The 27,298-nt window shown below is 55.2% G+C and overlaps 1 protein-coding gene across 1 annotated transcript in view; it reads right to left on the reverse strand.

The window, feature by feature from the left end:
* Casz1 (castor zinc finger 1) overlaps nt 1-27,298 on the reverse strand; it is a 51,631-nt gene that overhangs the window by 13,022 nt on the left and 11,311 nt on the right. The window contains exons 3-9 of the mRNA XM_028757905.1: nt 10,188-10,676; nt 6,273-7,107; nt 5,198-5,266; nt 3,626-3,716; nt 2,768-2,932; nt 1,599-1,771; nt 541-1,388 (exon numbers count right to left, since the gene is read on the reverse strand). Coding sequence (XP_028613738.1) covers nt 541-1,388; nt 1,599-1,771; nt 2,768-2,932; nt 3,626-3,716; nt 5,198-5,266; nt 6,273-7,107; nt 10,188-10,676 — 2,670 coding nt within the window. The remainder of the gene's footprint in view (nt 1-540; nt 1,389-1,598; nt 1,772-2,767; nt 2,933-3,625; nt 3,717-5,197; nt 5,267-6,272; nt 7,108-10,187; nt 10,677-27,298) is intronic.

Below are 27,298 nucleotides of genomic sequence, written 5' to 3' on the forward strand. Positions count from 1 at the left end.
GAGAAGGGGACAAGGGAGAGAGAGAAGGGGACAAGGGAGAGAGAGAAAGGGGACGAGGGAGAGAGAGAGAAAGGGGACGAGGGAGAGAGAGAAAGGGGCGAGGGAGCAAGCCCGAGAGCTGTGCTATCCAGGTGTGGGATGCAAATGCCCATTCCCAGAGCTCACATTTCGCTCTGTGTCGGCTAGAGAAGAGCTGGCTGGACAGAAGACTGCTCAGGGACTCACTGGTGACAGAGCCAGTGAGGCCTGGTGCCGCTAGGCCACCCAGGTGCTCAGAGACAGGGACTACTGACCAGCTCCACATATAGAGAAGCAGGGAGTCCCTGGACGCATGGCAAAATGAGGGACCCTCCCACCCCCAAGGGCACATCAACAAGATGGAGACAGAGACCAATCGGAGAGGAGCTGCTAAGTGTGGGGTGCAGGTGTGTGGGCCAGGCAGACACTCTTCCCAGCCTGCCCCGCGTTTTTCAGTCTGAGTACTGGGAGTTGCCAGTTTCCGAATGTGCTTGCTTACTGGGCAGGGCCCAGCCTGCTCACCTGGGTCAAAGGTGGCAGAGGGCTTGAGGGCGGCCGCAGCCAGTCTGGCCATCATGGGTGAGATGAGGCCTTTACTTGCCGAGATCCTCTCCATGATGGAGGCAGGGGGCACCGAGAGAGAGGTGGCAGCTGTGGGGGCTGAGTCTCCAGCTCCAGAAGCCATCAGAGCTGGCACGTCAGGGGTTGTTGAGGTCGTGGCCCCAGAGGACATGGAGCCCAGGAGACCTGGAGATCCCACAGGCAACGAGGCGCTCCCGCGGCTAGTAAGGAGAGGGAAATAGGGGGTGGCGGTGGGCAGGCCTGAGTTAGAGAGAGCCAGTGCGAGGGGAATGGAACCAGACAGGCCCTGGGGCAGCAGGCCTGGCATCTTGCTATTGGGAGGCTTGGTGGCACTGGGGACAGCCTCGGCAGTGGTGGCAGCAGCCGCAGCGGCCAGGGATGCAGAGGATTGCTGGCTGCTGGGGGAGGCGCTGAGACTGGAGTTCTTGCTGCTCAGGGCAGAGAAGTCCACAAGGTCATCGTTGCTGGACTCCTCGTGTTCCGTGTCCTTGGTGCCCAGCAAGGAGGCCGGCAGCCCCAGGGCCCCCGAGGATCGGATGTGCCGGCGCTCGTGCTTGCGTTTGTGTGAGGTCATCTGGCTGGTGGAGGTGAAGGTGAAGCCGCAGCCGGCGCGGATGCAGTGGAAGTGGTTGGTGGCCTTGCTGTACACACAACCCTCGTATTTACACTCCTCGTACTTGTAGAACTTCTTGAAGCCGTCCTTGGCGTATGCGTCATCCTTGATGTGGTAGCTCTTGTGCTTCTCGATGTCACACTTGTTCTTGAAGGTAAACGTGCAGCCAGGACGCCTGCAGGGGACATGAGGAGACTGACACAGGGTCTCGTGGGACCCAAGGGAGGCCCTGCTCTTGACTGTTCCATGCTCGGGGGGGTGGGGGGGAAGACTGAAGGCGGGGCCATTAAGCAAGCCCTGACGCCCAGCAGGAGCAGGGCCCTGGTGATCCGTGGCCTGGTTCCCTGCTGGTCCCTCTTGAGGCCTTCAGTGGGCAGTCACTCACCTGCAGTGGAAGTGTGTGGTCTTCTGTCCATAGAACTGACAGTCGGCGGTGCCGCAGTCCTCGGTGGCTCGGAAGCGCTGGAAGCCGTCGTTGATGAGCTGGGTGTTCTTCTTGTGGAAGTTCTCATGGGTCATCACATCTGAGGTACTTGTGTACACCTTGTTACATCCCACCTGCACAGGCCGGAATGGTGGTTAAGGGGTGCAAGTCTGGCCCTCCTAGGCCAGCTGAGCCCAGTGCTGTGGTTGGAGCCAGGGCCGTGGGGTTCTGGTTCAGGGGTTCTGTTGGCACCTCCGAACCTCAAACTCCCCAGGTTAACCCAGGCTCTGAAGCAAAGAAACCCTCCAGTGACCCTCCAGCCTTCCCAGGGAGTGACTGTGATCGTCTGCAGAGTATCGGTCTCTGGATCTCATATACCGTTGGCTCAACTGAAGGAGCCACCATCTAGCGAAGCTAGGCTTAGGGGGGGTTCTAGTTGGTGACTCTATCTCTAAAGCCTTAGGATTGGACGAGGGCTGGACCCTAAAGGTCACCTTTAGCTCCAGGACTTCCTTAGTGGATGGCCACTGGGCATGGGGCCCTCCCACCCACTACAGATGGGCCAGGCAGGCAACGTTGCCATATTGAGTAAAAAGCAGTGGCCCTAAGCACCCTCAAAGGCTGGGCTGTACCAGTGTCTGCACCATCTCAGGCCCAGAGCGCGCGTCCCCCCCTCTCCATACACCAGGCTGTTTCAGGGAGGCCATAACAATCCCTGACAAACACGGGGGAGGCACACGGCTGCTATTTGCAACCCAAAGTTGCCCCTCCTGAGCCTGACACCTTGAAACAGCCCAGACTCGGTGTGGCATTAAAACAAAGAATTAAACAAAAACCTCTGCAGGAATCATTTGCAATGCTGCTCTTGGTGTTAAAGCCCGAAAAATGTCGGTCTATATAAACAGCTCGCTGAATTTCCCCCCACACCAAGTATGGCAACAGGGAAAGCCCCACCCTGGCCACCAGACATCTGAGCTTCTGGGACTTTACATGCCAGCTGCCCCTATCCTGGATCAGGAGAAAAGGAGGGTCCTGGCCAATCAGGCCCCTGACTCCTGGGACAGCTCCATCCCTGGAGTAGAGGGCCAGGGGAAGGTTCTAGAGCCCCGGGCTGTGGGTACAGCAGGCACCTGCATGCAGTGGTAATGGGTGCTCTTCCCGTTGAGGTGGCAGCCGTGGTAGTAGACGCTGCAATCGTCCAGTGGGCTGAACCGCATGAAACCGTGCTGCAGGGAGTTGTCCCTCTTCTTGTGCATGTTGTAATGTCGGATCACGTCCTGCTTGCTTGTGAACCTCTGCCGGAAGAGAACACCAAGTTGGCAGAAGCCCGTGCCCCAAGTCTGTGTGCCAAGAGTGCTTGGACCAGGGCTGGCCCCAAGGCCCTCGGGCCATCCTATAAATAACCCTGCTTAGGGTCAAGACAGCCCAGACGGCTCAGCCAGTTCCCAGCACACTGGCCCTCGGTAGGAATGATTCCAAAGACTCAGAAACCACAGTTCCTTCCTTGACCTCTCTGGAGATTCCCAACTACCAGGAGCACAGCAGATGACCTGGGCCAGCCGTGAAGGCCAGGGCTCTGATGGGTGAGATCGAATTCTACCTAGTACACCCCATAGGCTGAGCAGGCTCGCCGGTAGGTAGCGGCGCTGACCATCTGATCTCAGCGGTTCGACTTGAACACAGAGCGGTGAGATACCCTTTGAAAGTCCTGGAAAGATGGTTAGCTAAGAGGTGCAGACTGATGGGCCCAGCCTTGGATCATGCTAGACGCCCCGTGAAAGGGAGCCAGGCTCTGCATCACTGAGACGCCAATGGCTGCTGCAGACCCTATTGGTTGCATGTTCAGCAGGAGCCTGGGGATATGCAGAGGACTAGCCTGTGCTCTCTGTTTATCCATGTCAAAGTCTGGTGGCTTATAGAGGGCCCCTGACCCCCACCTACTTCCAGCAAGTGTCCATGCTGGCTGGTGAGTGCAGGATGGCCCATACCTGGTAGTTGCACTCTGGGTCCAGGCAGTGATAGTGCTCACGGTACTGGTAGGCGCAGTGGATGTGGCCGCAGTGCTGACTTCCTGAGAACCTAAAGACGGGAGTGGGAGGGGTCAGACCCATCCTTGAAAGGATTCTTCTAGAACCCCAGGCCTGAACAACTATTTCTGCCTGGGCCCCAAAGATGTACTTCTGGGGTTTAGTGGGCCTGGGTGGAAATACGGGGAATACAAGGGTGAAAGAGCAGAGGCTGGAAAGCCAGAGCAAGCAACTGCCTGTCGGGGAGCACAGGCCTGCCGAGCTGCCTGGCGGCCGCACTTGCCTGAAAAGCAGTGTCAGATGGAGCAGAGGTCGGGACTTGGGTAGGAAAGAAGCATCTGGGACAGGCCACAGCATCAAGTCAGAGTAAGACACAGACCAGACAGGAGACCTAGAGCCCCACGCAACCCAAAGGCCTTTTTAGCAGGTAATGGCCTGACCACCCCCAACCTGAACTACACTGGCAGCTCAACCCGGGAGGGGCTACTGGCGAGGCCAATCCTGGGCTGTGGGTTAAAGGCTCTCTCTGCGTTCTGGGCTTTTCCTGACACTTGAAACAGTCCAGAGTTATGAATTTTTAAAGCACAGCATCTGTTTGGCTTCCCGCGGCAGGGAGCTCACTTTCCAGCCAAGTGCACAGCAAAGAGCCCCGCACTGCCGGCCCGCTGAACGGCCCCTCTCTGGGCCTAGGTGTGCTAGGGCATGGCTCTCATAGCCTTGGTGATGGCCAGACAGGGCCAGCCACTCTGGGGAAAGCCATCCATGACAGCCCTGGGGAGGCACTTCACTTGGGCGGCCTGTTTCCTTCAGTGGATGACACACTGTTTGGAGATGGGGGTGGGGACAAGCCCCACTGTATGGGAAAAGCCCCCCGGCAATCAGTATTTCAATGGAAGCTGCCAACAGGGCCATCTGCTGAGGCGCTAATAATAGTGATAGCAGACAGAGAACACAGAGGGTGAGGGAGAACACCGAAGACCACGAGAAGACAGATGCCGGGGGGGGGGGGGGGCGTGACCCGACACAAGTCCCTCAGGAGGCTCGATTTGGGGATCTTCACCTACCAATCCTGCCTCCGTCAGGATGGATCCCAAGGCTGGCCTCATCAGGGTTTCCCCTGGGATCCCAGTAGGGCCACAGAAGGAGAATATGACTTCCTTTCCCCCCCCTTCCCCAACAGTTCTACAGTGGTCCGCTCTCTATCCAAGGTGCCACGTGAAGGCAGGACCAGGTCAGCTGCAGAGGGGGCCACGTACTCACTCACCTGTGGCAGGCCTGGTACCAAGCCCTTCTCCTATATTTTGGCCATACTTGAGTTATAGGTTACCTAAGGACTGTGTTGCCCACACTACCCCCAAAAAATCTGTGTCTGAGAGAGACACAGGAGCAGCCTCTCTGGAGGAAGTCAGAGAGAAAGGAGAAAGCAGTCTCTTAGCCCTGGGGATAAACTAATACACAGGTGGTTTCACAGCCCCTGGACATCCCTGGCTCCCTCCCCCACCTCTGTCCACAGGCTCCTCCCCAAGGGCCTACCTGGCAATATATTTCTGGTAAATGTTTACATCTTCGGTGACAGCTGGTTTATCTGTGGGCAATCCATTCCTGGTAAGACACAGGGCACAGCCGATTAGCGGATGGGGGTGGCCTCAGGCCCCAGGAGCATCTGATGGGCAGCTCCCTGCCCTGGGCCATGGCTCCTCTCTCCTGGGCCCTGTAGCATTCTGAGGCACTCAGGATGGTACTAAAAAAGTTTGGTGGTAGAAGCCCAGAAGAGCTCAGTTAGCCCATCTCTGACGGGAGTGTGCTACCTGAATAGGGACGGCTGGAGGCCCAGCTAGGCCTACAGTTAGCCTGGGTAAAGGCCTGGGCCTGGAGCCTCTAGCATGCAACAGAAATAAGTGGGGTGATGGCTGAAGAGAAACACTAGGCAACCAGAGAAGAGAGACAGGCGAGGAAGGCTGTACTGGACACGTGAGTGGGGTATAGGCACTCACTCCCACCCTCATACCAAAGGGTGTCAACTGGATCTGTCTGGTTCGCAGTCTTTAGGACCTGTTGGCCCCCATCCTGCTATAGCAGAGAGGAGGTGTCGTTTGGCCTTATAAGACCCATTGATTTATCATCCAGGCCAGTCCTCCGTTCCTGGATTAGGTTCACAGGAGGTAACCTCACCTAACTTCCTATCTTCTCCCTGCCTTTTCAATGGCCCAGGAACCAAGGCCATCACCTGCACCCCAGCCCGCATCCCTACCCCAGAGTGAGTTCCTTCCACCAGCCGCAGCCTTTGCGCCAACAGGCGTCGGGAACAGGTCACGGCAACAGAGGTTAGTAACCGAGGAATGCGCAAAGGTGTGTGACCACGTGAGGATACATGGGCGATGTGCCACAGGGCACCACTAAGAATGGTGCAAGAACACTGGACGTGAACACAGGCACAATTACGCTTGTGTGCGCACGTGTACATGTGCACGTGAGCACACGCATGGCAGTCTGAATCGCACAAGTGGCTGTGTCTGACACAGTGAGCTTTGCAGGTAAGGGGGTTTGCTTCCTTCTCCAGTCCGGCCCTGGGGTTTGTAGTGGTGGTGGGGATGGGGGGGCTCCTTACTTGACAGTGGAGACAGTTCCTGTGGTGATGGAGTCTGTTTTGGAAAAGGTTGACTTCAGATACTCGGGAGTATTGAAGGACAGGGAGGCAGGTGGCTCGGGTCCCGGTCCAGGGGCGCTGGGAGTACTGGGCACATTGGTGAGGGGTGCAGGAACCAGGCTGGGGGCAGGCGGAATCTTGGTAGGGCCTGGCTTCTGGATGCCCCGAACGTCGTACTTGGAGGGGCGCCCCACCTTGCCTGTCTTGAAGGCAATGGCCCCGCCCATGTCAGGGCTACCTTCCCCAGGTTTAAAGAGGTGCAGGTACTTCACGTTCTCCAGGTCATACTTGGATGGCTTCTTGTAAGTGCTTCCATTCTGGGGCCTCAGGTTCTCACCGGTCTTCAGCTTGTGGATGAAGAAGTCGTACTTGGAAGCACGGGCTACCAGGTTCTGCATCTGGACACTGCTGTGAGATGGCAGTGGCAAGATGGTGGCCTTGGTCTCCAGGTGGGCAGTGTTGCTGGGTAGCCGTAGGCTGGGCAAGGGGCCCACCACCTCCTTGCCTGCCCGATCCTCAGCCTTGCTGCCATGGGCTGGCCAGGGAAGCTGCTCGCCGGCCTTGAGTTTACGGATGTATTCCTCGTATTTGGAGAAACGTGCCCGCTTGCTGAGGGTATCCTCAGAGGAGGGCAACACGGAAGAGGCAGCCACCTCGGAGGTGGAGCCTGCGTGCAGCTTCTCAAAGCTGATCTTCCTGGCCAGCTCGTCCCTGGTGTTCTGGTCGTCATAGCCGAACATACCGAGGAACTCGGTCATGGTGGAGGCAGCGTAGTCCCTCAGAGAGGAGGTTTCTCCTGGGGTGGGGGAGGGAGGGAGAGAGGGGTGCGTCATTCCTGAGAGAGAGCAGGGGAGAAAGAGGAGAAGCCCCTCTACCTTGAGCCCCCACCCATGGAGGGAGGGGACCGGCATGGGGAGGGGCGGAGCAGGACATGATCTATGGACATTTGGCTCACTTGTTAGGTTTTACGACTCTTAAATTAATTTGTTTTAAAAAAAAGTAATTAATACTGGGGTAAAATAAAACGAGTTCATCAATGCCAGGAAAATCAATTTCCTAAATGTTCTGGCCGATGGCTTTTCAGTACATTAAACAAAGTTTCATAAATGTCTCCACTCTCTCGCCTTGGCCTAATATGAAAGAGAAGCCATTTTACTGGAAGTAAGGCAAGATCCTAACCTGCTTCCTGAGGCGGGAGGGGGCAGTGGTCGTGAGGAACAGACAGAACAGGTAGGGTTGGGGACCACTAGAGTCAGGGGGGACCTCAAAGTAGAGGAAGCCACTGTAAGGATCTGGAGTTGGCCTGGCTGGAGGATTAGGCCTCAAGTCACACGGACCCCCGGGCAGATGAAGCCTCAGGACCTGACCTCCTGAAATAACTTTTCCTCCGCTAACAGAGCTGAGGAGAGGCCAGGACTATACCAATGTGCCTATTCAGACTCAATCAGTGCCCACCGAGAGTGCTCCAGCCAGGATCTGTCTCATGGATAAGCCCTTCATACCCCCTGGTCACCTCACAGATCCCTCTGCTCACACAGAAGGGTGGTTCACCTGGGACAGTGACGATCAAGCCCGACTGGATCCAGGGTGGGGCCTGAGAGCGGGGCGTCCATCTTCCCCACCATCCGTACCTGACACCTTAAGAATTCTGCTTGCTCCCCTGATCCCCCCCATAAAGACACACATACACATTCACATACAGCACCCATCTGTTCGTGTGCACATTCACACACTCTCACACACCACACTCATATGCGTACCCATAATAATGTGCCCACACGGATATACACGCTAAATTCATACCCCTGCACACTGTCTCCAATTCTACAGATACACACATACACAATCCCACAAGTCCCATACCCAGTGCCCCAGGACATGCCTCAGCAGGGCTGGAGGAAGTGAGCCCCTCATGTTGCCTCTTCCGCACACAGTGTGTCAGCACAGCAGATGGACAGAGCCCGTCGTACACAGACTCATTCATTTCCCCACCACAGCCCTGCTGGACACCTCTGAGGGTTAGACTCAGCATCCAGGTCAGGTACACACAGACGAGAGAGAAGAATAGCCCAGGGACCCCTATACCTTACCTACTCCCACGCTCTTTCCATCTGAACACACTCAACGCAACCAGATCTAGGTTAGAGGACCTAAGAGTATGGCCGGAGGGGACCCCTGACTCCCTCCAGCCCTGCCAGCTTTAGGAGTCTCAGAGCATACCCTAACAGTATATCCTAGCAGGAGAGAAAGCCCAGCAGGGTGTGGAAGGAGAGGCTCTGTGCCATCGTGGTGGGGACAGGACTGTAGGACCCCACTAGACATGAAAGAGGACAGTCAGACATCCCTCTGACACCCTGAGTGATCCAAGGAGCTCATAGACAGTTGCCTTGGCAAGCTGATGGGTCAGCACAAGCCTGAGCTACACACACACAGGTCGGGGACTGGCCTGGGAGTGGGCTCTGATTGCTGGATGAAGTGGTTCAGGGACCAGGGAAAAGGGCTAAAAATAGCAGGAGGCAGCTGAGGCCTCACTATATATGGCAGAGAAACAGAAGGCTCTGAAGGGCAGGCAGCATCAAACAGGGAGGGGACCAGCGGGGGTCCCACAGACAGCCAAAGTCCTGGGAAGCCAAATCCACAGTGGGCAGATGGGGCTTGGACCAGGGACCCCAGTGCCTAGGGCTGAGAGGCCAGGCCAGAGGCTCGGGGTGGCAGTCACAATAGTCCATGCTCTGTTCCTGCCTTCCCAGCTCCCAACTCCTTGGAGGAGGGGAAGAAGGCCAGAGGAGAGACTATCCAACCGCCCTGGCCACAGTGGACGGGGTGTGGGATGAGGGTATTGAGGGGACAGCAGCCCTTGTCTCCGATCCCTCTCCTGTCCTCAGGCCCAGCACAATCACCTTGTGTCTGGCAATAGCAAGGGCTTTTCCTATCAGAGGAAACTGAAGGTCACACTTCTCCTCATTGATCTTGCAATGTTTGTTAATTACTCTGTCACTGATGTGGCGAAGGATAATTAAACAGCTCTGTTTATATCTTATATGCATAATTATGTGGCTGCGCAGGGCTCCCCGCACAGGGAGGAGATGCGCCCCTCGCTGCAGGGGGAAGGGGACAGGGGAGCAGGCAGGGGAGACACAGGACTCCAGGAATTAGCCTAGGAAGGAGACTCAGGACTAGAGCCAAGGCCCCGAGTCCCAGGGCTCCAGCCCAAGAGGAGACCCCTCTCCTGTCTGAAATGCCACGCCGGCCCTCCCCTGAAGCAGCAACAGGGAAGGCTGCTGTGTGCTAAGGACGAGGAGACACCGATGAAGCCAGGCCTCTTGTGGGAAACAGGTCAAGCAGAGGAGCGTGTCCGGGGGCAGCCTCATGTTGAGGGGGATCTGCTGGCTGGCCTGAGCCAGGCTGGTGGCTTTAAGAGGTGCTGTTTCAGATGGCAGGGTGGGGACACAGGGAAGGAGACAGGGTGGTGTGGGAGCACAAAGTCCTTTCTAGAACTAGCTGTCTCAGCTAAGCCACCAAGACAGGACTTAGAGGTAAGAACTCAACGCCGTTCATGTTACCAATGACACAACCCCACTGGTCCCTATACCACGGCCAGGTACCGTGGCCTCAAATAGACCCATCCCTGTGCAGGTACCTGCAGTCACCCACGGAGCCCCTCATACTCAGGAAGCTACCAGTCCTGTCCTGCCTCCCTCCCGGGCCCTCCCCCCCCATCTCTCCAATCCTGTTGGGTTGGATGAAGTACCAGTGTTTGGAAGGAAAAAAGAGGAATTCCCTGGACTTCCACCCTTGCCTGCTGGGCCTCTGCAGGGAAATGGGCCCCTTTCCAGCCTTCATCCTCCCTTCCCACCCGCACAGCCAGACACACACCTGAAGCCTGCTTGGCACTGGGGCCGCTGTCATCCTTTGAAGCCGTACCATCAGAATCCTTCTCCTCCAGGACGTTATTATCTTTGGAAGGCTCTTCTGCATGGTCTTCTTCGTCGCTGCAGCCCTGTGGCTGGACCATGTAGACACCCTCTGGGGGCAGCTCCAGGCCCTCACGGGGAATGCGCCCCAACACTGGTGTGGGTGCGGGCTCCTCACAGTACTCTCCGTTGACCCATTTCTCAATCACGGCCCTCCTCTTGTCTTCTTCACTTCGGGGAGCCCGGGTCACCCCAGACTCAGGGCCACTGCGTTCTTTGTCCCGGGGACGTAGTGGACTACCCTCAGCTTGGGAGCCGGCCTCTGCTCCCTTCTCCACGACCACCTGTCGGCTTAGCTTGGCACAGATGGCGTTGAGCTTCAGGCCGCCTTTGCGCTTGGCTGCCGTTGGGGGCTTGCCTGCAGGTGGGTCGGTGCACCGAGTGCTTTCAGCTGCAGGGATGGAGGGGGACACGGAGGTGAGAGGCCTACATACCAACCACAGCCACCCCCAAGTAGCTCTCCACCACCTCTTGTCTGACCATAGTTCTGTCCAATTGCCCTGAGACCACCCGCATGTGCCCATCCGTATCAGTCTGGGTGGCACAGGCTGGAGTCAGCCTGATGCGGCCCCTGACATGAGCTCAGTGGTTCCTGATAATGGAATGAATGAGACAAGAATTCCTGAAGAACTTCCTAAGCTTGCCTGGCTTGAAATAGCCCCTCCGTGAGGGGACGTGTCCGTTAACACAGGAAATGAAGGCACAGGCAGGGAAGGGGTTTGGACGGGGCAAGGCTGACAAGTGGGAGCGCTGCCCTGCTGGCAGTCTGGCTCTGCTTCTGAATGTTCTACCTCACCACAGGTCCCTGGGGAAGAGTCAGCCGCAGCCAGCTTCCAGCCTGTGCCAACCTCCTGCCTTACCGACCCAGCAGCTCTTGGCTGGCACCTTCCCACCTGAGCACCTTGTTCTCGGCAGCTCTTCTACCAGGCTGGGTCTCTGGCTCTGTCCCTTGCCCCTGGTTCCTACTTCTGCTCGCTGGATGGCAGGGCTCTTCCCTTGGCCATTCGGGACCTCTCTAAGGCCTCCACTCCCATCCGCCATCTCTGCTTTCTGCATCCCCACCCCCACGTGGATATTTCTTATTGCTATTTTCTTTCCACAAACCTCAGTCAGGGCTACCCAAACACAGAGTTCCTACTTCCTAATCCAGAGGACCCTCAGTGAGGACAAGCTGGTACCAGTTGAAGCTACAGATCCTTGTTTAATCTCTGGAGACAGGCACTGAGCAGCTGGAAGCCATCACACACACACACACACACACACACACACACACACACACACACACTGCTTACCCTATCCTCTGCCCTCTTAAGGTCTCCTAAGGTCTCAGGGGCACACTGGTCAGGAAGACTACCAAGGACAGACACACGTACACACTGTAACACCGTACAACAATCTGTCAGCGGTCCACCCATCCATTTAGTGAGGTTCTACTGTGTGCCAGGCCTTGTAATATGGCCAAACACAGGGTAATGGCCATATGGAAGGTCTCTGCTCACAATACCTTTCCATATAGGGACACCCTCCACCTTGTTTCCACAGGGAAATTGGCACGTCCCATATGGGTCAGAAGTCTATGCAAGGGGCTCTGCTCAGGGGCTCTGAGCTATGATGGCCAAATACATGGACATGCACACCCCAAGAGCCCACCTGTGGCTATAGAGGCCTCATGCTATGCAAAGATAATTGGCTTGTACATGCAGATTGACGGCTCCTTCAAATATACAATGCCCAGTGCCCCAGATCCTGGCCTTATCGAAAGCGGCTGATATGTAAGGCTCTTCCTGGCCCAGAAGGGACTGGATAATGCCAGCCTAGTGTGCTGTTATACAAAGGTCCACTCAGACCTCTTCCCAGAGGTCACGATTTTAGGGCCTTTGGTCCCTGACCAAGCGATGCTCGCTCTGGCCACATCTCTCCTATCTGTGCTGTCCACACAAATCCCCGAGCTCCCACATGTGGATCCATCTTGAAACTCAGTGATCAGGGCTCCCGGTCACACCCCATCCCGCCAAGCCTCTGGGCAGACCATCAGGCAGGCTGTATGATACCGCATGACTTCCAGCAGGGTGGCAGGCCTCACCTGGGCTCCTTTGTGCCTGTCTTAGATGGGAAAGAGGCAGGCAGGAGTGAAGGAGCCTGCACTATTTTTACCAGAAGGTAAGCAGCCAAGTGTGTATGGCAGACGGCAAATGAATCTATAAATATTTATCCCAAGGAAGAGGGAAGCACAAGCTCTCAGGGTTGCACTTGCTGCTGGCAACACCCCCTCCTCTGATCCCCACCCATCCTGGAGCCTCCCTGAACTTCGGCCCACCCAGCATAACCCACCCTCTCTCCATCTCGGCTTCATGCCCAGTCTCTGCCTGGGCCCCCACCAGCTGCGATGCAGCTGTGCACCCAGGGCCCACCCTCTGCTCTGGGCCTCTTTGCTCTAGCCAACTCCCTCTACACCTGCCCTCCAGCTGCTGCTCTGCCCCAGACCACCTGCCTTCCAGATGTTGCCCTCCCCCTGACTCTACTGATGGTCCCATGGGTGGAGGTGGAGAAGTAGGAGGTGTCTGTGCCCAGGACACGGGGACAGAGAGGCACAGGCAAAAGCCAGGCTTACAGTCATAAGTGCCCGTGTGTGCCTGTGATCCTGGGGCTCATGTATGAGTTGAAAGCTGAGCCGCTTGCCTGTCTTCCGGTCCCCATGAACCTTCAACCAGCCCCTCCATTAAGGCCTTGGGATCTACAGATTAACACACACACACACACACACCCTCCACTGGTCTGACCCCAGACTCCTGTCCATGTAAACATTCCTCTGACTTTCTTCCCTAAAATATAAACGCCATGGCCAGGCCTCAATGGAAGGAAGCCATCCGTCCCCGGCCCTGTCACCGCCCCTTTCATCTCCTTCCCGCCACCAGCCTGCCCGCTGCTCTATTTACACTGGACATTTCCTCTGGGAACAATACTGCCCAGGAGGCAAGCTTGGGTCGGAGGGTGGGAAGCACCGGGGGCTCCCGTTCTGCTTACCCAGAGACAGGCAGACTCAGGGGTGATGGGGAAAGTACTAGAAGAGAGGGGAACAGAGGAGGACCCGGAAGAGTGTACCCCATTCCTGGGAGCCTGACCCCAGCGGCTCTGTACCAGGAGGGTAAGCACTAGGAAGTGCACTGTATAGAGGTTAGAGTCCTGGGTCAGAGTCCTGAGCCCATGGCCTGGCTCTGCCTGTGGTGAGCTCCAAGCCTGGGACAGATCTCTCCTGGAGAAGCACTGTGGAAGTGCCAGGTGAGGTGTGTCTGTACCAACAGGGCCTGGGAAACAAGGCCTGGAAAGGGGGGTGAGTCCTAAGAGGGGCAACAGGCAGTAGTCATGTCATATCTCCAGCAAGATGCTAAGACAGGGAAAGCCCATTTGACCCAGGAAAATAGGAAAAAGGACAGACAGGAGGCTTGTGGTTGTCCCTTCAGGCCTCCTCTTCAGCCACCTCTTAGCTCCCTGGGTCCCAATTCTCCTTATGAGGCTTGAAACTCAATAAGCCCCCAGTGGGGCTTTCATCCAAGTGAAAAGCACAGTCCAGGAAAGAGAGGCAGGACTGTCCACGGGTTCCAGCAGGGACTCACTGAAGGCTCCTAAGGACGGCTGAACAGGCACCATGACAATCCCATTTGTCAGAGAAGGGAGCTGATCCTGGAGGCGTAGGCCTCCCTGAGTGTGAGGACACTCTAGTGAGAGCCACTGAGGCTGGCCTTGAAAACATCCCCGGCTTCCAGACGGGAGTTTCTCTCGTCCCCTATCCCATTTCCTCTTCAACCTCACTTCCTGTTCCCATAACTCGGAGCCCCCTAAAGTGTTAACTGCAATGGATAAAATGGTGCAGCAGATTGCTACAATAAATAATTTACTGATATTTATAAATATTCAAATCAGCCAGCTTCAGAAATCGAATGAAGGGAGAGCCTCAGGAGAAGGGCCCGGTATGGTATGAATCTCTTCACTCCCTCTGAAGGCTGGGAAGGCCAGAGCTCCTGCCAGCTTTGGTGAGAAGGGGGGGGCTCAGAGGGCTGCACCTGGGCCCATGTCCCCTAGCCTCCCTGACCATGAAGTAAAGACCAGGGAGCTGCTCGTTCCTCACCAGGTCTAGTCAGACCCTCTCTCTCTCAGACGGTCTGAGCACAATACGAGAGTCTTGATGCCCACCGACTTAGAGCCCTGGGTCTTGGAGCTGCTGGTCGTGTTGGAGTGGGGGCAGTCCCGTGGGGCTGGGCAGCCCCGGCAGCCCCTACCTCCACCCCCATGAGTAATGTATTTCGTAGCCAGGCTGCCTGTCAGCCACCGAGCTCCGGTGCTTTATGGTCTCTGCTTGGTGGCTCTGAACTCCCTGGTAGGAAATAAAGTTCTCCCTGTGCGTCCCTTCTAAACATTTCACTCAGTGGAAACGGTGTTTAAGAAAAATGAGGACATATTTCTTCCTAAGGATGCAGTATCCCCTTTGGGCGGCCTAATGCCCGCTGTATATCAGAAGGTGGGGAGGCAGGGGCCAGCAGCCAGTCCCCTGGGGTGGGGGTACATGGGGCCTTGCCTGCCTTTGGCCAGAAGCTCTGAGGGCCATGGGCACTGCTGGGTCGCTCTGGTGACTCTCCTAGCCCACAGTGTCACATAGCCAGTGACACACCACAGCACCTTGTCTAGGCAGGAGAATATGCCTGGGCACGTACCTTGGTGGTTCCCTAGTATCCCACTTTCACTTGTGCTGTCCCCATTTCCAGATGAGCAGAAGCAACGAGCCTGTAATTGCTTTCTGTCACCCAGTCAGCAACAGAGCACAACTCCCACCAGGCTCAGATGTCCAAGGCCACAGGCTTAAGCCCTACACATGCCTCCCACGGCCTTCCAACCAGCTGTCCCAGAGTCTCGGGGGGGGGGGGGTGTGCTGTTGGGGTTTCTGCTTTGGCTACCCATGAGGAGCTTGAACTTCACAAGACTATGATCTGTAGTCTGTGAAGGCCCGGTTTGATAGTGATGTGCCTTTGTCTCGACACTGCTTCAGAAGCTGTCTACAGGCCAGCACCTGGGTGGGAGCAGGAGGCTAGGTTGAGAAAATAAGGCAGGCGGTCGGCTTCCTGCGTCATCCTGGCCCCTCCAACAGCGGCTTCCTCGGTACAGATGTGAGAACAAATCTCGAAAGTAATTAGGAGAGCCATCACTGCGGCAAAAAGCACAGATGCAACATGAACGTGTGTAAGCGAAGAAGGGGTGCTGGACAGGGACCCCCTCATGTCCTTCCTCTCCCACTGCTCAGCCTATCTCCATACGAACAGTGCCCTCCTCTAGCTTCCCTAGCCAAGAACTATACCCTAGCAGAGGGATATCCCTTCTTGGGCCTGATCCCAACCTTGGCTGGGAACACGAGGGCTTCTGAGTGTTCGTGGGAGGAAGGCATGGTTGCTGCTACTCTAGGGTTCTTGGCCCTCAACAAATCCATGCTGGGGCATGGGCGGGGCTTGGTCGCCAGGCCCTAGCTTGCCCCCCTTTGTTTATTTATTTATTATGTGTTTTTTTTTTTTTTTAGTTCAGTTAAAAGGTTTACTATCCAGACGCGTCTAAGTGGCCTCACTTAGCGTAAGTAACTCTATAAATCAGGGGAACTGTTAGCATCCACCGCACAGGCTGGCTATCAATCTCCCCAGGTCACAGCCAAACAGGAAGGGGAGAAAAAAGAGAGTTACCACCCAGGGGAGATTTAAAACACACACTGAGCAAACACACACTTGTGCCTGCCCACTTGTGTTTGTGTGCATGGCTGCACACACATACACACACACAAAACACACATGTACATGTAAATGTGTGAGGCATGACTGCACACACATACACAAAACACATGTGCACATGTATATGTGTGAGGCATGACTGCACACACATACACAAAACACATGTGCACATGTATATATGTGCATGTCTTCATGGTTGTGTGTTTACACTATGTGCACATGTGGAAGTGCTCCGAGGTCATGGTGACGGAACACAAACCATAGTTCCTGATGCCAGAGTGGAGACAGCATAAAGAGATGCCAGCCCCTCCCAGGGATGGTTTCTTAATTCCCAAACTTCCCTGCTGTAGGCTAGTGGCTCTGGAGGGCTGTAGAAAGGATCTACTTGGTCTCATTCCTCTCGGTGGCCCTCAGGTCTTCAAACATGAGGAAACTGAGCTCAAGGCAGAGACTTGTAAGAGGAGGCAGAGCCAAAGAGAATGAATGCTATACGGTCCTAACATGCTCATCTGCGTTCTCACCCACTGAGTCCCAGCACCGGGATCCAGAGGGAAAGCATCACCTAAACAAATGGTGCCGTGCAGTCAGAAGAATGTGAGAATCCGCAGGACGGCCTTCTGGTAGCAGCTGCGGCAAAGCCCCACCCGTTTACTGAGTAGGTACAGTTGGGAGTCCAAAGCCTGGACACAGATAGGCTGCCATCCGTCCTCAGTGAGGTCCCAGACCAAAAAGACACTACTAGCAGAGCCAGATGCTCAGAGCAGGGTGGCAGCTCTGAGTACCCTCTATAGTTGGGAAACAGACACGGGTCAGGCATCCTGAGGGGGAGACCTGCTGGGCCCACCTCCCCTCCCCGCAGATCGGAGGCCTCCCTGGCTCACCCGCCTGGCTCACCCGCCTGCCTCCTGCCCGCTGCGTCTCTCCATGAACTCTATTTCTCTTTCCTCTCTGAAAACAACTGAGCTGTAAATACTGTTTAACCTTCTCCCCCCCCTCCCCAGCACCACCCCCTCCCCTCTGCACTATAAAAACACAAATATGCCATAACTCAGCCGGCCTGGCCGCCCAGCCTCCAACATGCCCTGCGCCCGGGCCTCTCAGGAAGGTCATTACAAACGACTTTCCGATTCACTGCTCCTGAAATAATTTTGTGTATTAAAACCTGAATCTGCACTTTCTGGGGCCGAAAGCTTCGCTTAATTATGGCGGGTGTCCTTGGGACGGACAGTGATCCTTCACTCGCCCGCGCTCCAGCCCTCCGCCCGCCAGCCCGCCCCCCTCCCCGGGCCCAATCTGTTTTCAAAGTGTGTCTGTCCTTTATTAAATTGTTTTCTTTTCCACATTATCAGTTGCCATGGAGACCTCATCTCTCGGATTATTTGAATTTCATTATATCTATTGATTTGGGACCATTTCATCTTTTTTATTGTTTTTCTGTCAATTTTCAAAACGAATAACCATCTAATTTGCGTCAGTGCTGATTATGTTTGTCCCTCAATAGAGGTCGGCAGCTGCGCTGGGGAAACAAATCAATGAAAAACCATCATAAAACTCCCCACTCCGGTCTCCAGGATGTGTGGGTGACATTCCACGCCTGCGAGAGACACACTCATCAGCTCCGACTTCAGCGACGGTGGCGGCAGGCCCCACTCCACGTCCGCCTCCTTTGGCCTTAATATTTAATTTCGAGATTTGGGGCATTATTAGTGGTGTTTTTATTAGCGCGTGTGCATGTGAGTGTTTGGTGGTAGTGGGCTGGCTGCTTCATTAATTTGTGGGTGAGGCAGGGAAGCCCCTAAGGAAGGCAGGGCAGACTGTGTCTGGGGTGTGGCAGGAAGTGGAGAAAATAAGGGAACACCCCAAGGAGGGGACAGGAGCCTGGGGACTAGGAAGGCCCTGAGGAGGGGCTGGGGAAGGGGGGACGGAGTGAAGGGGTGGGAAAGAGGGAATTCAAATTGCTTACTTTGTTGGTTTTTTTTAAATAATTTATGCAATTTTAAGCATTTATGTATAAATTTTTTAATAAGCCACCCTGGAGCAGGGTGGCCATTAACATCCCAACGTCCTTCTGTCCAATGGGCTGGCAGAGAGGATCAATTTCTGAGAGTACTTTCCCTTTTTTATGACATGATAAAATGCTTTTAAAGCAACTTACACAAATATGGAAATTTTTTTCTTTTTTTTTTTTTTCTCCGTCCCCTCTCCCTTCCCCTCACAGCCTTCGTATTCACCAGGGAAGGAGGGGCTGTTCTTGTGTGTGTAAACACACACACACACACATACACACACACACACACACACACACCACCTTTTTCTGTATGTGTGTGTGTGTCTGTGTCTCTCTCTCTTTCTCTCTCTCTCCTGTTGGGGAGGGGGCTGAGGGGGCTGGCAGGGAGACAGCCCCAGTTCTAACTGGAACTGGCCGCCTGTCCTTCTAACAAGGGCATAAACTTTCATTACCCATGCACGCAGTCAAAGACAATTTAGGGAAACGCGCTGCTCGGAAAAGGAAAACCTCAGCGATTCGTGGTCCATGCCGTGGCCACCATCTGGGGGCTGTCCATTTAGCCTGAGGGCATCAGGACCTGAACCTCTGACTCTGCCCTGCCTGGCAGGAGGTAGGGAGCATGGGAGAGCCAGTCCTCCCCCACCCCCTACATCCTGCAGTGCCTTCCATGAGAGGCAGTCAGAGTTAGACCAGTGAGCTGGTGTGCAAAGACTCCTCAGCTGGACTGGACCCTGCAGTCTTGCTTCCCTTATTGTTACTTTTCCCAGAAGCCCCTTCATCAACAACAGTCAGGAGCGGGCCCTTGATGGTGAGCGTGAGACTCCTTCATTTCTACTGCTCCAGAGACAGGGATGTAGCCAAGGCTGGCTGCGCACACACATGGACAGACAGACAAATGGAAGAAAGAAAGCAGGGAAATCTTTCCTAAGGTATCTTGGAGTCTTAGCGGGATCCCCGTAGTCTTAGAACAAAATGCCTTCCCTCGGGTAGGGTGGTCCCTACTTTGGAAGCAGATATGTGGCAGGAGTGACTATAGGGGAAACTGAGGCAGCAGCTGGATGAAAGGATGCAAGCCACGTGAGGAAGATGGCAGGGAGTCTCCGTCACCAGAAGTCTGGGTGATCCTGACTGCTCCTCCTAGTTGCTCATGATGGAAGGATGGGTCTGAGGGTGAATCATGCCCGAGTCCTCCTGCTAGCTGATGAGACCATCTCCCGGTATATGCAGCACCAGGACTTTGGCAGTTTCCAAAGGAAACAACCCAAAGTCAATACTTTACTCCTTTTAAATAGCTGACACTTCAAACATGACCCCTCTGTCCTGGGTCCCAGTGTCTACATCTGTGACAGAGTGTACTTAAGGGATGATCGTCTGGGACAGAGGAGCACATGGTGTCATTTCTATTATGTTCAATGCCAACTACAGAGAGAGACCCCTTTTCTGCAGCCTTGGAGGAAAGTAGGTACTGAGTCCAACCCCACATAGCCCTGCCAGCCTCTGCCCAAAGATAAAGCAACTGCCATGGTCTCCTATACCCCATCTGTGGAGACTGGACTTCTCACCTGGCCAGGTCCTCCCACCCCAGAGAGCCAGGCTCCTTCTGCAGGCATCTCCTGAAGTCTGCCTGCCCAGCTCCATCAGTAGCTGCCCAGTGGGCTGCCCAAGTGGGCCTGATTGCTGTGGACCCTCTGCTCGGGCTGAAAGTGAGCTGGCCTAGAGAGGCCTGGCCACTCCAAGCCCTTGGTGGGAATGGAGGGGGGCGCCCACCTCTCTCCTTTTCTGTGCTGAGATCCCCCCAACTGTCATTAAAATAACAAGTTTCTGTTACAATCTAAACATCCCCACATCGCATAAAGGGTTATATTACACCCGAGTCACTCCCGGCCCGTGTTTGCACAGAAAAGCTCACGGCAGGTCCCCCCTCCTGACGAAGTGACTTATTAAAGTTTAAACAGTAATTAACAGAACAATAAAAATAAAGGGATGTTTGGGGAGTCATAGCGCACACAGGGTTTTTGGCAGTGCCAGCAGTTTTTCAGTGCCCTGCGCTGGCAGCAAAATGTGAGCGTGAAGCCAGCGGGGACAGAGGACAGGCCGGAGTTGAGCCAGTGAGACTTGAGAAACTGAGGCCAGACTGGATAGGATGACAGATAGGTATGAGGAAGGGTACAAGGAAGAGAGTGTAACAGCAGATGGCTGGAGAGAGGGGGCATTTGTAAGGCCAGCAGGGTTGGTGGCCTGGCCCTGCCTGGCCCCAGGCACTTCCGGGAGCCCAATGCCTGGTCATATCTAGCCAACTCCAGCAGGGACCTGGCACTAGGAGACCCTAGAGTTAATGATTCCTGGAACTGGACCCCTGCCACTTTCATCCAGTCAGGCAGGTACCCTTCTTAACTCTTATCCCTAGCTCCAGTGGCAGGACACCCTGAGAACCCTCCTTAACGTATACATAAGAACTCTGGGGTGGAAGCAAGCCTTCTTTAGTCTGTTCTGGGGTAAGGAGACCAGCTATCCTATCCTGACTTGTACCAAGCCCCGCCTAAAGCAAGGAAGTACCCAGAAAGCTAGCTCGGGCACACCCCCACTGTGAAGATCTTGTGCCCGAGATCTGCAGGGACCTCAAGAAAACCAGAGCATCCTGGGGCTAGCAGGGCCTCTCCTCCTCGTCCTTTTCCTCACCTCCTCCCCACCTTCCTGAGAACAAGTTCCACACAAGAGGCTCAGCTCCACAGCTGTAGGGGCAGGGCAGAGCCACAGTGAGCCCAATCAGGTAAAGGTACTAGGGAGACGAAGCCAGCACCTCAAAGCCTGAGGGGCCTGCCAGAGAAGAGGAAGCTGCCATCCGAGCTGGCCAGGTGGCAGGACTGCTGAGCTGGTCTCTGACTTCTCAGCCTAAGCTCCCTCCGCTTCCCTTCTCCACACTTCCTGTACCCTCTCCGCTACTGGTTCTGTTGAGGGGCAGTGTGTGTTCACCCCAGGCTATTCTCCGGTCTTCCCATCCCGGCACCCACAGCCTCTTTGCGGCCTGCCTGACGCTGTCCACCACTGCCTTCCTCTTCAAGGAGAAGCCACTGCAGAGTCAACATTCTCTCTTCACCACACCGAATTGATTCTATACGTAGATTTGTAATACAGCATCACCATTCACACTCAGGCAGAGAGTGGTCTCCGGGGCACCAGAAGACTGTACAGAGGCCCCTCTCCCCTCCTCGAGAAAAAGAGCTCCACCCCCACCCCACCCCTGGGCTTCCCCATCTCAGAGCACCAGCCTGACTAGGCCTTTCCACAAGAGCCTCCAGGCCATCATTAAGCTCAGAAATAAACCCTACCCTAAGGCCCTCCCAGTCTCTGCCGCAGGTCCCTGGGCTGGTCCCTCAACATCAAAAGATCAAGTGTAGCAGGCATAGCTAATGAGTCACCTGCACAGGTGAGAGGCAAGACTCCTTCTAACCTCCTATCTCATGAGCTCTGGGTCCTGGGAAGCTGAAGGACTCAAAAGGCAAGGGCTTTGTCTGTGGCTAGATCCCATGGGGCGTGGGCAGAAGGGGACAGTGGGGCTTCAGAGACCTCAGTGCCGCCTGCTTGGATGTCAGGCTTGTCCAACAGTACCCTGGGGCCTGCAGGCTCTAAGCCAATAGCTTTTCTCACCCTCCTTTTGGGTAGAACTCACTGGGGCTTCATTCCCCACCCTTCCCCATTCCCAGTGACTCAGAAGGGGGAGAGCGGAGGTTGGAGCAGAAAGAGCTCAAAGCGGGCAGGTGATGTTCCCCAGCCTCCAGCTGCCGTCCTCCATCAGCTAGCAAACTCCCTCACTGCTGGTGGACCTATCCTGAGTCACCCTGCCCGAGAGGTGTGCTGGGGGTGGGCAGCACCTCCAGGGTAGGGGAAACACTGGTGGGGACACAAGGCAGAGGATGTCTGGGTAGCACCAAGGAAAGTAGGTGGGGAAGAGCCTTCCGTTGGGTATGCTTTACAGTGGACAAGCCGGACCTGTTTCTAGAGCCTCAACCTGCTGCCTGCCCTCAGGGGCACACAGGCATGGAGTCTCAGCTGAACAAGGAGTTCCTGGTGGAGGGGAGCCGTGTGCCCTCCCACCCTAGAGAATAGCTACCAAGATGGAGTCTGTCTCAGATCTGCACCAAACTTTACAACTACAAGGCCAAGACCTACGGGGATTTTGCTGAAAGCTAGGGTCACACTCTGCCTAGGAACAGACAGAGCAAGGAACCCAATTCCTACCCAAGCCCTCTCCTGCTCAGAAGATACCAGGCCCCTTTCTGCTTAAGGGACCTTCCACAACCTTGGACACTAACTGTTCCTACGTCTCTCCTTTGCTGGGAGGATTCAGGCCACACACTGCTCCACGCCTCCAAGAACTCCCAGAGCTCTAAGCAGAACTTCTTGGGTACAGGACACAGGGCAGGAAGTCCAGCACCCTAGTGAGTCCAGGACTCTGTCCTGGTTTATCCCCTGACAATGAAGATGAGACTGTGGAGGGGGCCTTCCTGTTTCCGGGACTGCATTCCCACAGTCCTTTGGGGCTGTGCTATGGAAGGGAAATAGAACAAGAACTACCCAAGGAATCAGGAAAGGGGCCTGGGACAGACAGACAGACCCTGGGTAGTAGGCATAGCCCCAGAAGAGGCGGGGAGGCAGCTTCTGACAGTCCACAGCACCTCCTCACCATCTCTGCGGCCTACTGCCTCAATCCCTTTACTGAGGCCGACAGTGAGGAGGACATGAGGGGACTAATTTAGGAGTATTTTTAAAACTGTGGCCCTGGTGGATGGGTTTAGCAGTTGTCAGCCATCTGGAATAAGGAATTACAATCACCACCCCCGCCCCCTAATCCTATATTCCCTAAACCCTAAAGCTGGTTAGTATGGGGATGAGGCAGCAGGTGGGTGGGGGGGGGTAGGGGGATGGGAGTGTCTGTTCCAGAAAGCAGCAAAGCCCAGAAAGGAGCCCCCGCCCCTGCCCTGGCCTAGGAGTACCTTCCCTCCCCCTTGGAGGGTGCCTGGGCCTAGGGTGTGGGCTGAGGAGCCCAGTGCGCTTGGAGCCCACTCTGCTCCCCCACCGCTCACGCCTGCTCACTCCCCAGGCCTCGCTGGCTTGCGCAGGGGCCGTCAGGTAAATTAGATCTGAAAGCTGACAATTTCTGACCATATTTCCTTGATTATTTCAAACAAATGCACAGCAGCCGCTGTAAGGAGATTAAAGTGACATAAACGTCCCGGGTGGGAGGGGGGAGGGCAGAGGATTCAGGTCACCCCCATCCGTCCCCCGCCTGACAGACGCTATATCGCTATCCAATCCAATAAAAAATCCCCCCCTTTTGCTTTAATTAATTTTACAGCTAGCTTGCTTAATTACTTTCAATCAAAATCCTCCTGCCATCGCAAAATTAGAGATGGTTGAGCTCCATTAGCCTAAATTCTTCATTTCCATATAGAAAAGAGGCTGTCTACAGAGCCAGCCTGGGCCCCTGGCAGGACAGACACCCGTCTGCCCACCCGCTGCCAGACGGCCCACTCTGCCTTCCATTCTCTGGCTCTATCTGCCTTCTGCTTATCCGTTCATCCTTTCCACCATGACACTGTAGACTGAGGGTTCAGGTAGGGTGTCCTGTCCTCCTCACTGCCCCCTAGATCTTCCCCAAGCTTCATGCAGAGGTGTCAAGGCCAGGCTAGCATAGGTGTCTGCTTTGATGGAAAGGAACGGCTGATCCTGGGGTCCTTCCCCTTACCAGCTGCCTCTCAACAGAGCTTCCGGTCCTGGCTATCCAAACTCCTAACTCTGGGCCCTCTGCCCTCCAAGGAGCTCTTGGCAGAACAGGAACGCTCCAAGTCTTGGAGTTTAGCCTGTCCATATAAACCCCGGAACCAACATCATCCAGGTTTCCCTCTACCAACTCCTGGCTAGGGCTGTTGCCCACTGCCAGAGCGACTGTAGGGCCAGCTGTCCCCGTGGCATAAGGCAACACTGCAGCCCCCACAGACTATCGGTCTCTTACCCCCACCCCAAATAGCCATGGTGCCCAGTTTGCAGCAGCTGCTCCTCCTCCCCCGGCCTGGTTGGTGGGTGGCGGGCTGGCTCCGTCCACATCCTGTGCTCTGCTGGCTCCCTTCTCCTCCCTGCCACCTGCCTTATCCTCATAGCCCCAACTCCAGCTCCAGAAACTCCACTTCAGGTTTTCTATCCTACAGCCCTGAGTGTCACCACAGGGTCCAGCCCAACCTGGGATCTAGCTGATTAAGGATCTGCAACAGGATGTGGGATTATAATAAAACCTGGCTCTGGACCTTCGGGGACAGTAGGCCAAGTCTGGGTTCCAAGTCTCCTCTCCCCTCCTGTCTCCACCATGACCCCCAGCCAAGATGTCAAGGGTCCACAGAGTTCCAGCTAGACTCTGGGAAGTGAGCGAACGTCGCTTCCCTGACATCAAAGTGGACCTGGACCAAGCTTGTCAGAAAGGCAGGGTGGAGTGGGGAAAAGGTGTAACATCTGAAGACTGCCTTGTACTTGCTACACTCTTCTTGGGATGGCAAACCAGCCTGATCTCCTTTAGGGAACCAAAGTGTTGGTAGTGTGTCAGGATGGCTTCTGGGCAGTGGCAAACCAGCAAAGAAAAAGTGCCCCATGGGTTGTCTGAGACCCATCCAGCCAACAGGCACTGGAGCTCCTCCTTGGCTATTGGTGTGACTATGGCTGTCTAACATCAAGTGTGAGGCCAGCTGCTCATGGGTAAGGATTGGGATACCACCCACCCCCCACACCCCGTCTCTTCCCTTGGGTCCTGCTCTAATCCCTACAGATCCATACAACTCTTCTCCTCTGGGTCTGTGGAGCTTCTCAGACCCATCTTGAATGCATCTATTGGCACTGTTCACTCTGGCCCTCAGGATCCTAGAGGAAACTCTGAAGTCTCGGGAAGCCTGTATCAAGCTAACAAGGACGCACTGAGCGCTTCTCAGCCACTGAGAGAGCGAAGAAGCAGCAAGCCCAGGTTCAGGGGGCTCCTGGAGTTTACCTAGCCTTGCAGGGTGATGAGGCAAGGAAGGAGACACAGGGTCCCCTGCTTCCTTTGCTTCTTGCACCGTGCCCATCACACGGGGCTGTACCGTCTCTCTTACCTCCTTACTTGTGACCCATCACCCCAAGGAGTAAGAGACAGAAGAGGCTACAGGGGCCTCAGTCTCTGGACATCCGCCCACTTCTTGCTGCTCTGTTTACTGAACTGGAGTGAGCCTCATTCCCACTTTACCCAGACCATCATGCCCGGCCCAGCTGGGCAGAGGTGGAAGGGTAGATCAAAAAAGGTAAGTTCCGAGTCCCAGAGACACCTACTGTGGGGTGACACCAGTCACATTCTCCCCCATGCCAGGTAGCACCTGTGAGGCAGCACAGTGTACCCCAGGCCTTCGGTACACTGACCCCTGCACAGAGGTACCTTCCTCAACTCTAGGCCTGGCTTCCCTCCTCCTGGGCATCCTTCAGAGGCCTTAGTGACCGTATCGTTTCTGAGAAGCCGTCCAGATCACCCTCTCCTCTTGTCTTCCTCTCTGAACGCAGTTCTTGTTTGTAGGCCCTCCACAGTAACAACTCTTCCATCCACCTCATTTGACCAAGAGATCCACGGGACACAACTACCGTTCAGCACTGCGTCTGTCCAATAAATATTTACTGAAATGAACACAGACCGCTAAGAGCTTCTGGCGTTGACTAGGACAGAGCTGAGGACCCAGGGTGTGGCCTGACTTCTCAACCAGACCCTGATTAGCTCTAGGAACCTGTCCTGCCTGCTGGGGGTGGGGGTTGGGGGAGGACTCCCTGGGTGGGACTCAATTGACACTGTGAGTGTCTTGCCCTCTTTAGCCCCAGGCTCACCTCCAAATGCCCTTCACAGGACTCTGGCCCTGAGAACAAAGAAGCCCCAGTTGTTCCCGCATTTCTCTGTAAGAGGAACAACTGTTGCTGGTCAGTCCTTTCTGAATAAACCCAGCAACTGTTTGCAGCATAGGGCAATTTTCTCCCTCTGCCTTGTCCTTGTCCCAAAAAGGAGAAAAGGAGATTAAAAAAGAAAGATTGGGGGAGAGCCCATACCAAGCCCCACAAACTCCCTACACCCGCTCTCAAAGTCTGTCTGGAAATGTTATGAGCACAAAGAGAGCACAAGGGCAGCCACCTGCTGTCCGTGACAACTGGGACAGCCGCAGCTAAGGGACAGGCTGTGAGATCAGGACCCAAAAAAAGGAGGTGAGAAAGTGGAGGGTGGAGGGGGTCAAGGGGGTTTACAGAGGGACAACAGGAAAGATCAAAGCCAAGAAAGTAGGGGTGGCATCTGGCCAGGACCCTCAGGTACAGAGGACTGAAGCCCAAGGCAGAGACCCATACAGCCCAGAAGGCTCCTGGAGGTCGGGCAAAATGGAGTGGGGGGGGGCCTCTGCGGGATACTGGATGTGATGGGGGTGGTGAAGAGGGAGAGAAGAGGACTGGAGAAGAGAGAGCTGAGGTCTATTAAAATCCTCTCAGTGCATAACACAAAATGTCAGGGTTTATAGCTTCATTCTTGGCTTTGCCGGGACTGAGAACCCTGAACAGAAATGTCACCGCTTGTCATGTTTAATCACCTGCTGTTTGTTAACACCTCCCCTGCAAGGAGCCTGTCTCAATCTGCCCCTGGGCCCCCAAGGGACCTGGAGACTGAAAACATCCAGGCTCTTTCTCAGGGGCTCTTAGCGCTGCCTCAAGGATCCTGAGGAGCTCCCTTCTGCTGCCATCTGCAGACTTCCAAGGAGTCCCAGGATGACCCTTCTTATCAGGAGGGGTCATGACCCCACTGGCACAAGATGACACACTTGGCTTGGAAGAGTCAGGCACTTCTAGCTTGGTCACCCATCGCCCACCCGCCAGCCTATCCCACCTGCTGCCTCGACCCAGAGGCTAGAGAGAAAGTCAGTCAGGGAGGGCCTGAACTTCACTGCTGTCAGCGTGACCAGCGCATCTGTTTTATCTACCCTCCTCCTCATCTGAGCACACCAACTGTGGTTCCGGCTTGGTTCCCTCTCTGAGCCCACTTTTCTGGGTTGTTTAGGAATTCTCATCTCTACTGCTTCATAACTTCTTCCTCTTGGGTGGGGTTGATGTAGCATGCCAGAGCGGATATGCCCCAAGTACCCTGCAGTCTCCCTAAGAACGCTGGGACGCTCCCCACCTCCTAATTCACAATGTGGTCAAATC

This window comes from Grammomys surdaster, unplaced genomic scaffold (genome assembly GCF_004785775.1).
Source record: "Grammomys surdaster isolate TR1022 unplaced genomic scaffold, NIH_TR_1.0 126185, whole genome shotgun sequence".
Lineage (NCBI taxonomy): Eukaryota > Metazoa > Chordata > Mammalia > Rodentia > Muridae > Grammomys > Grammomys surdaster.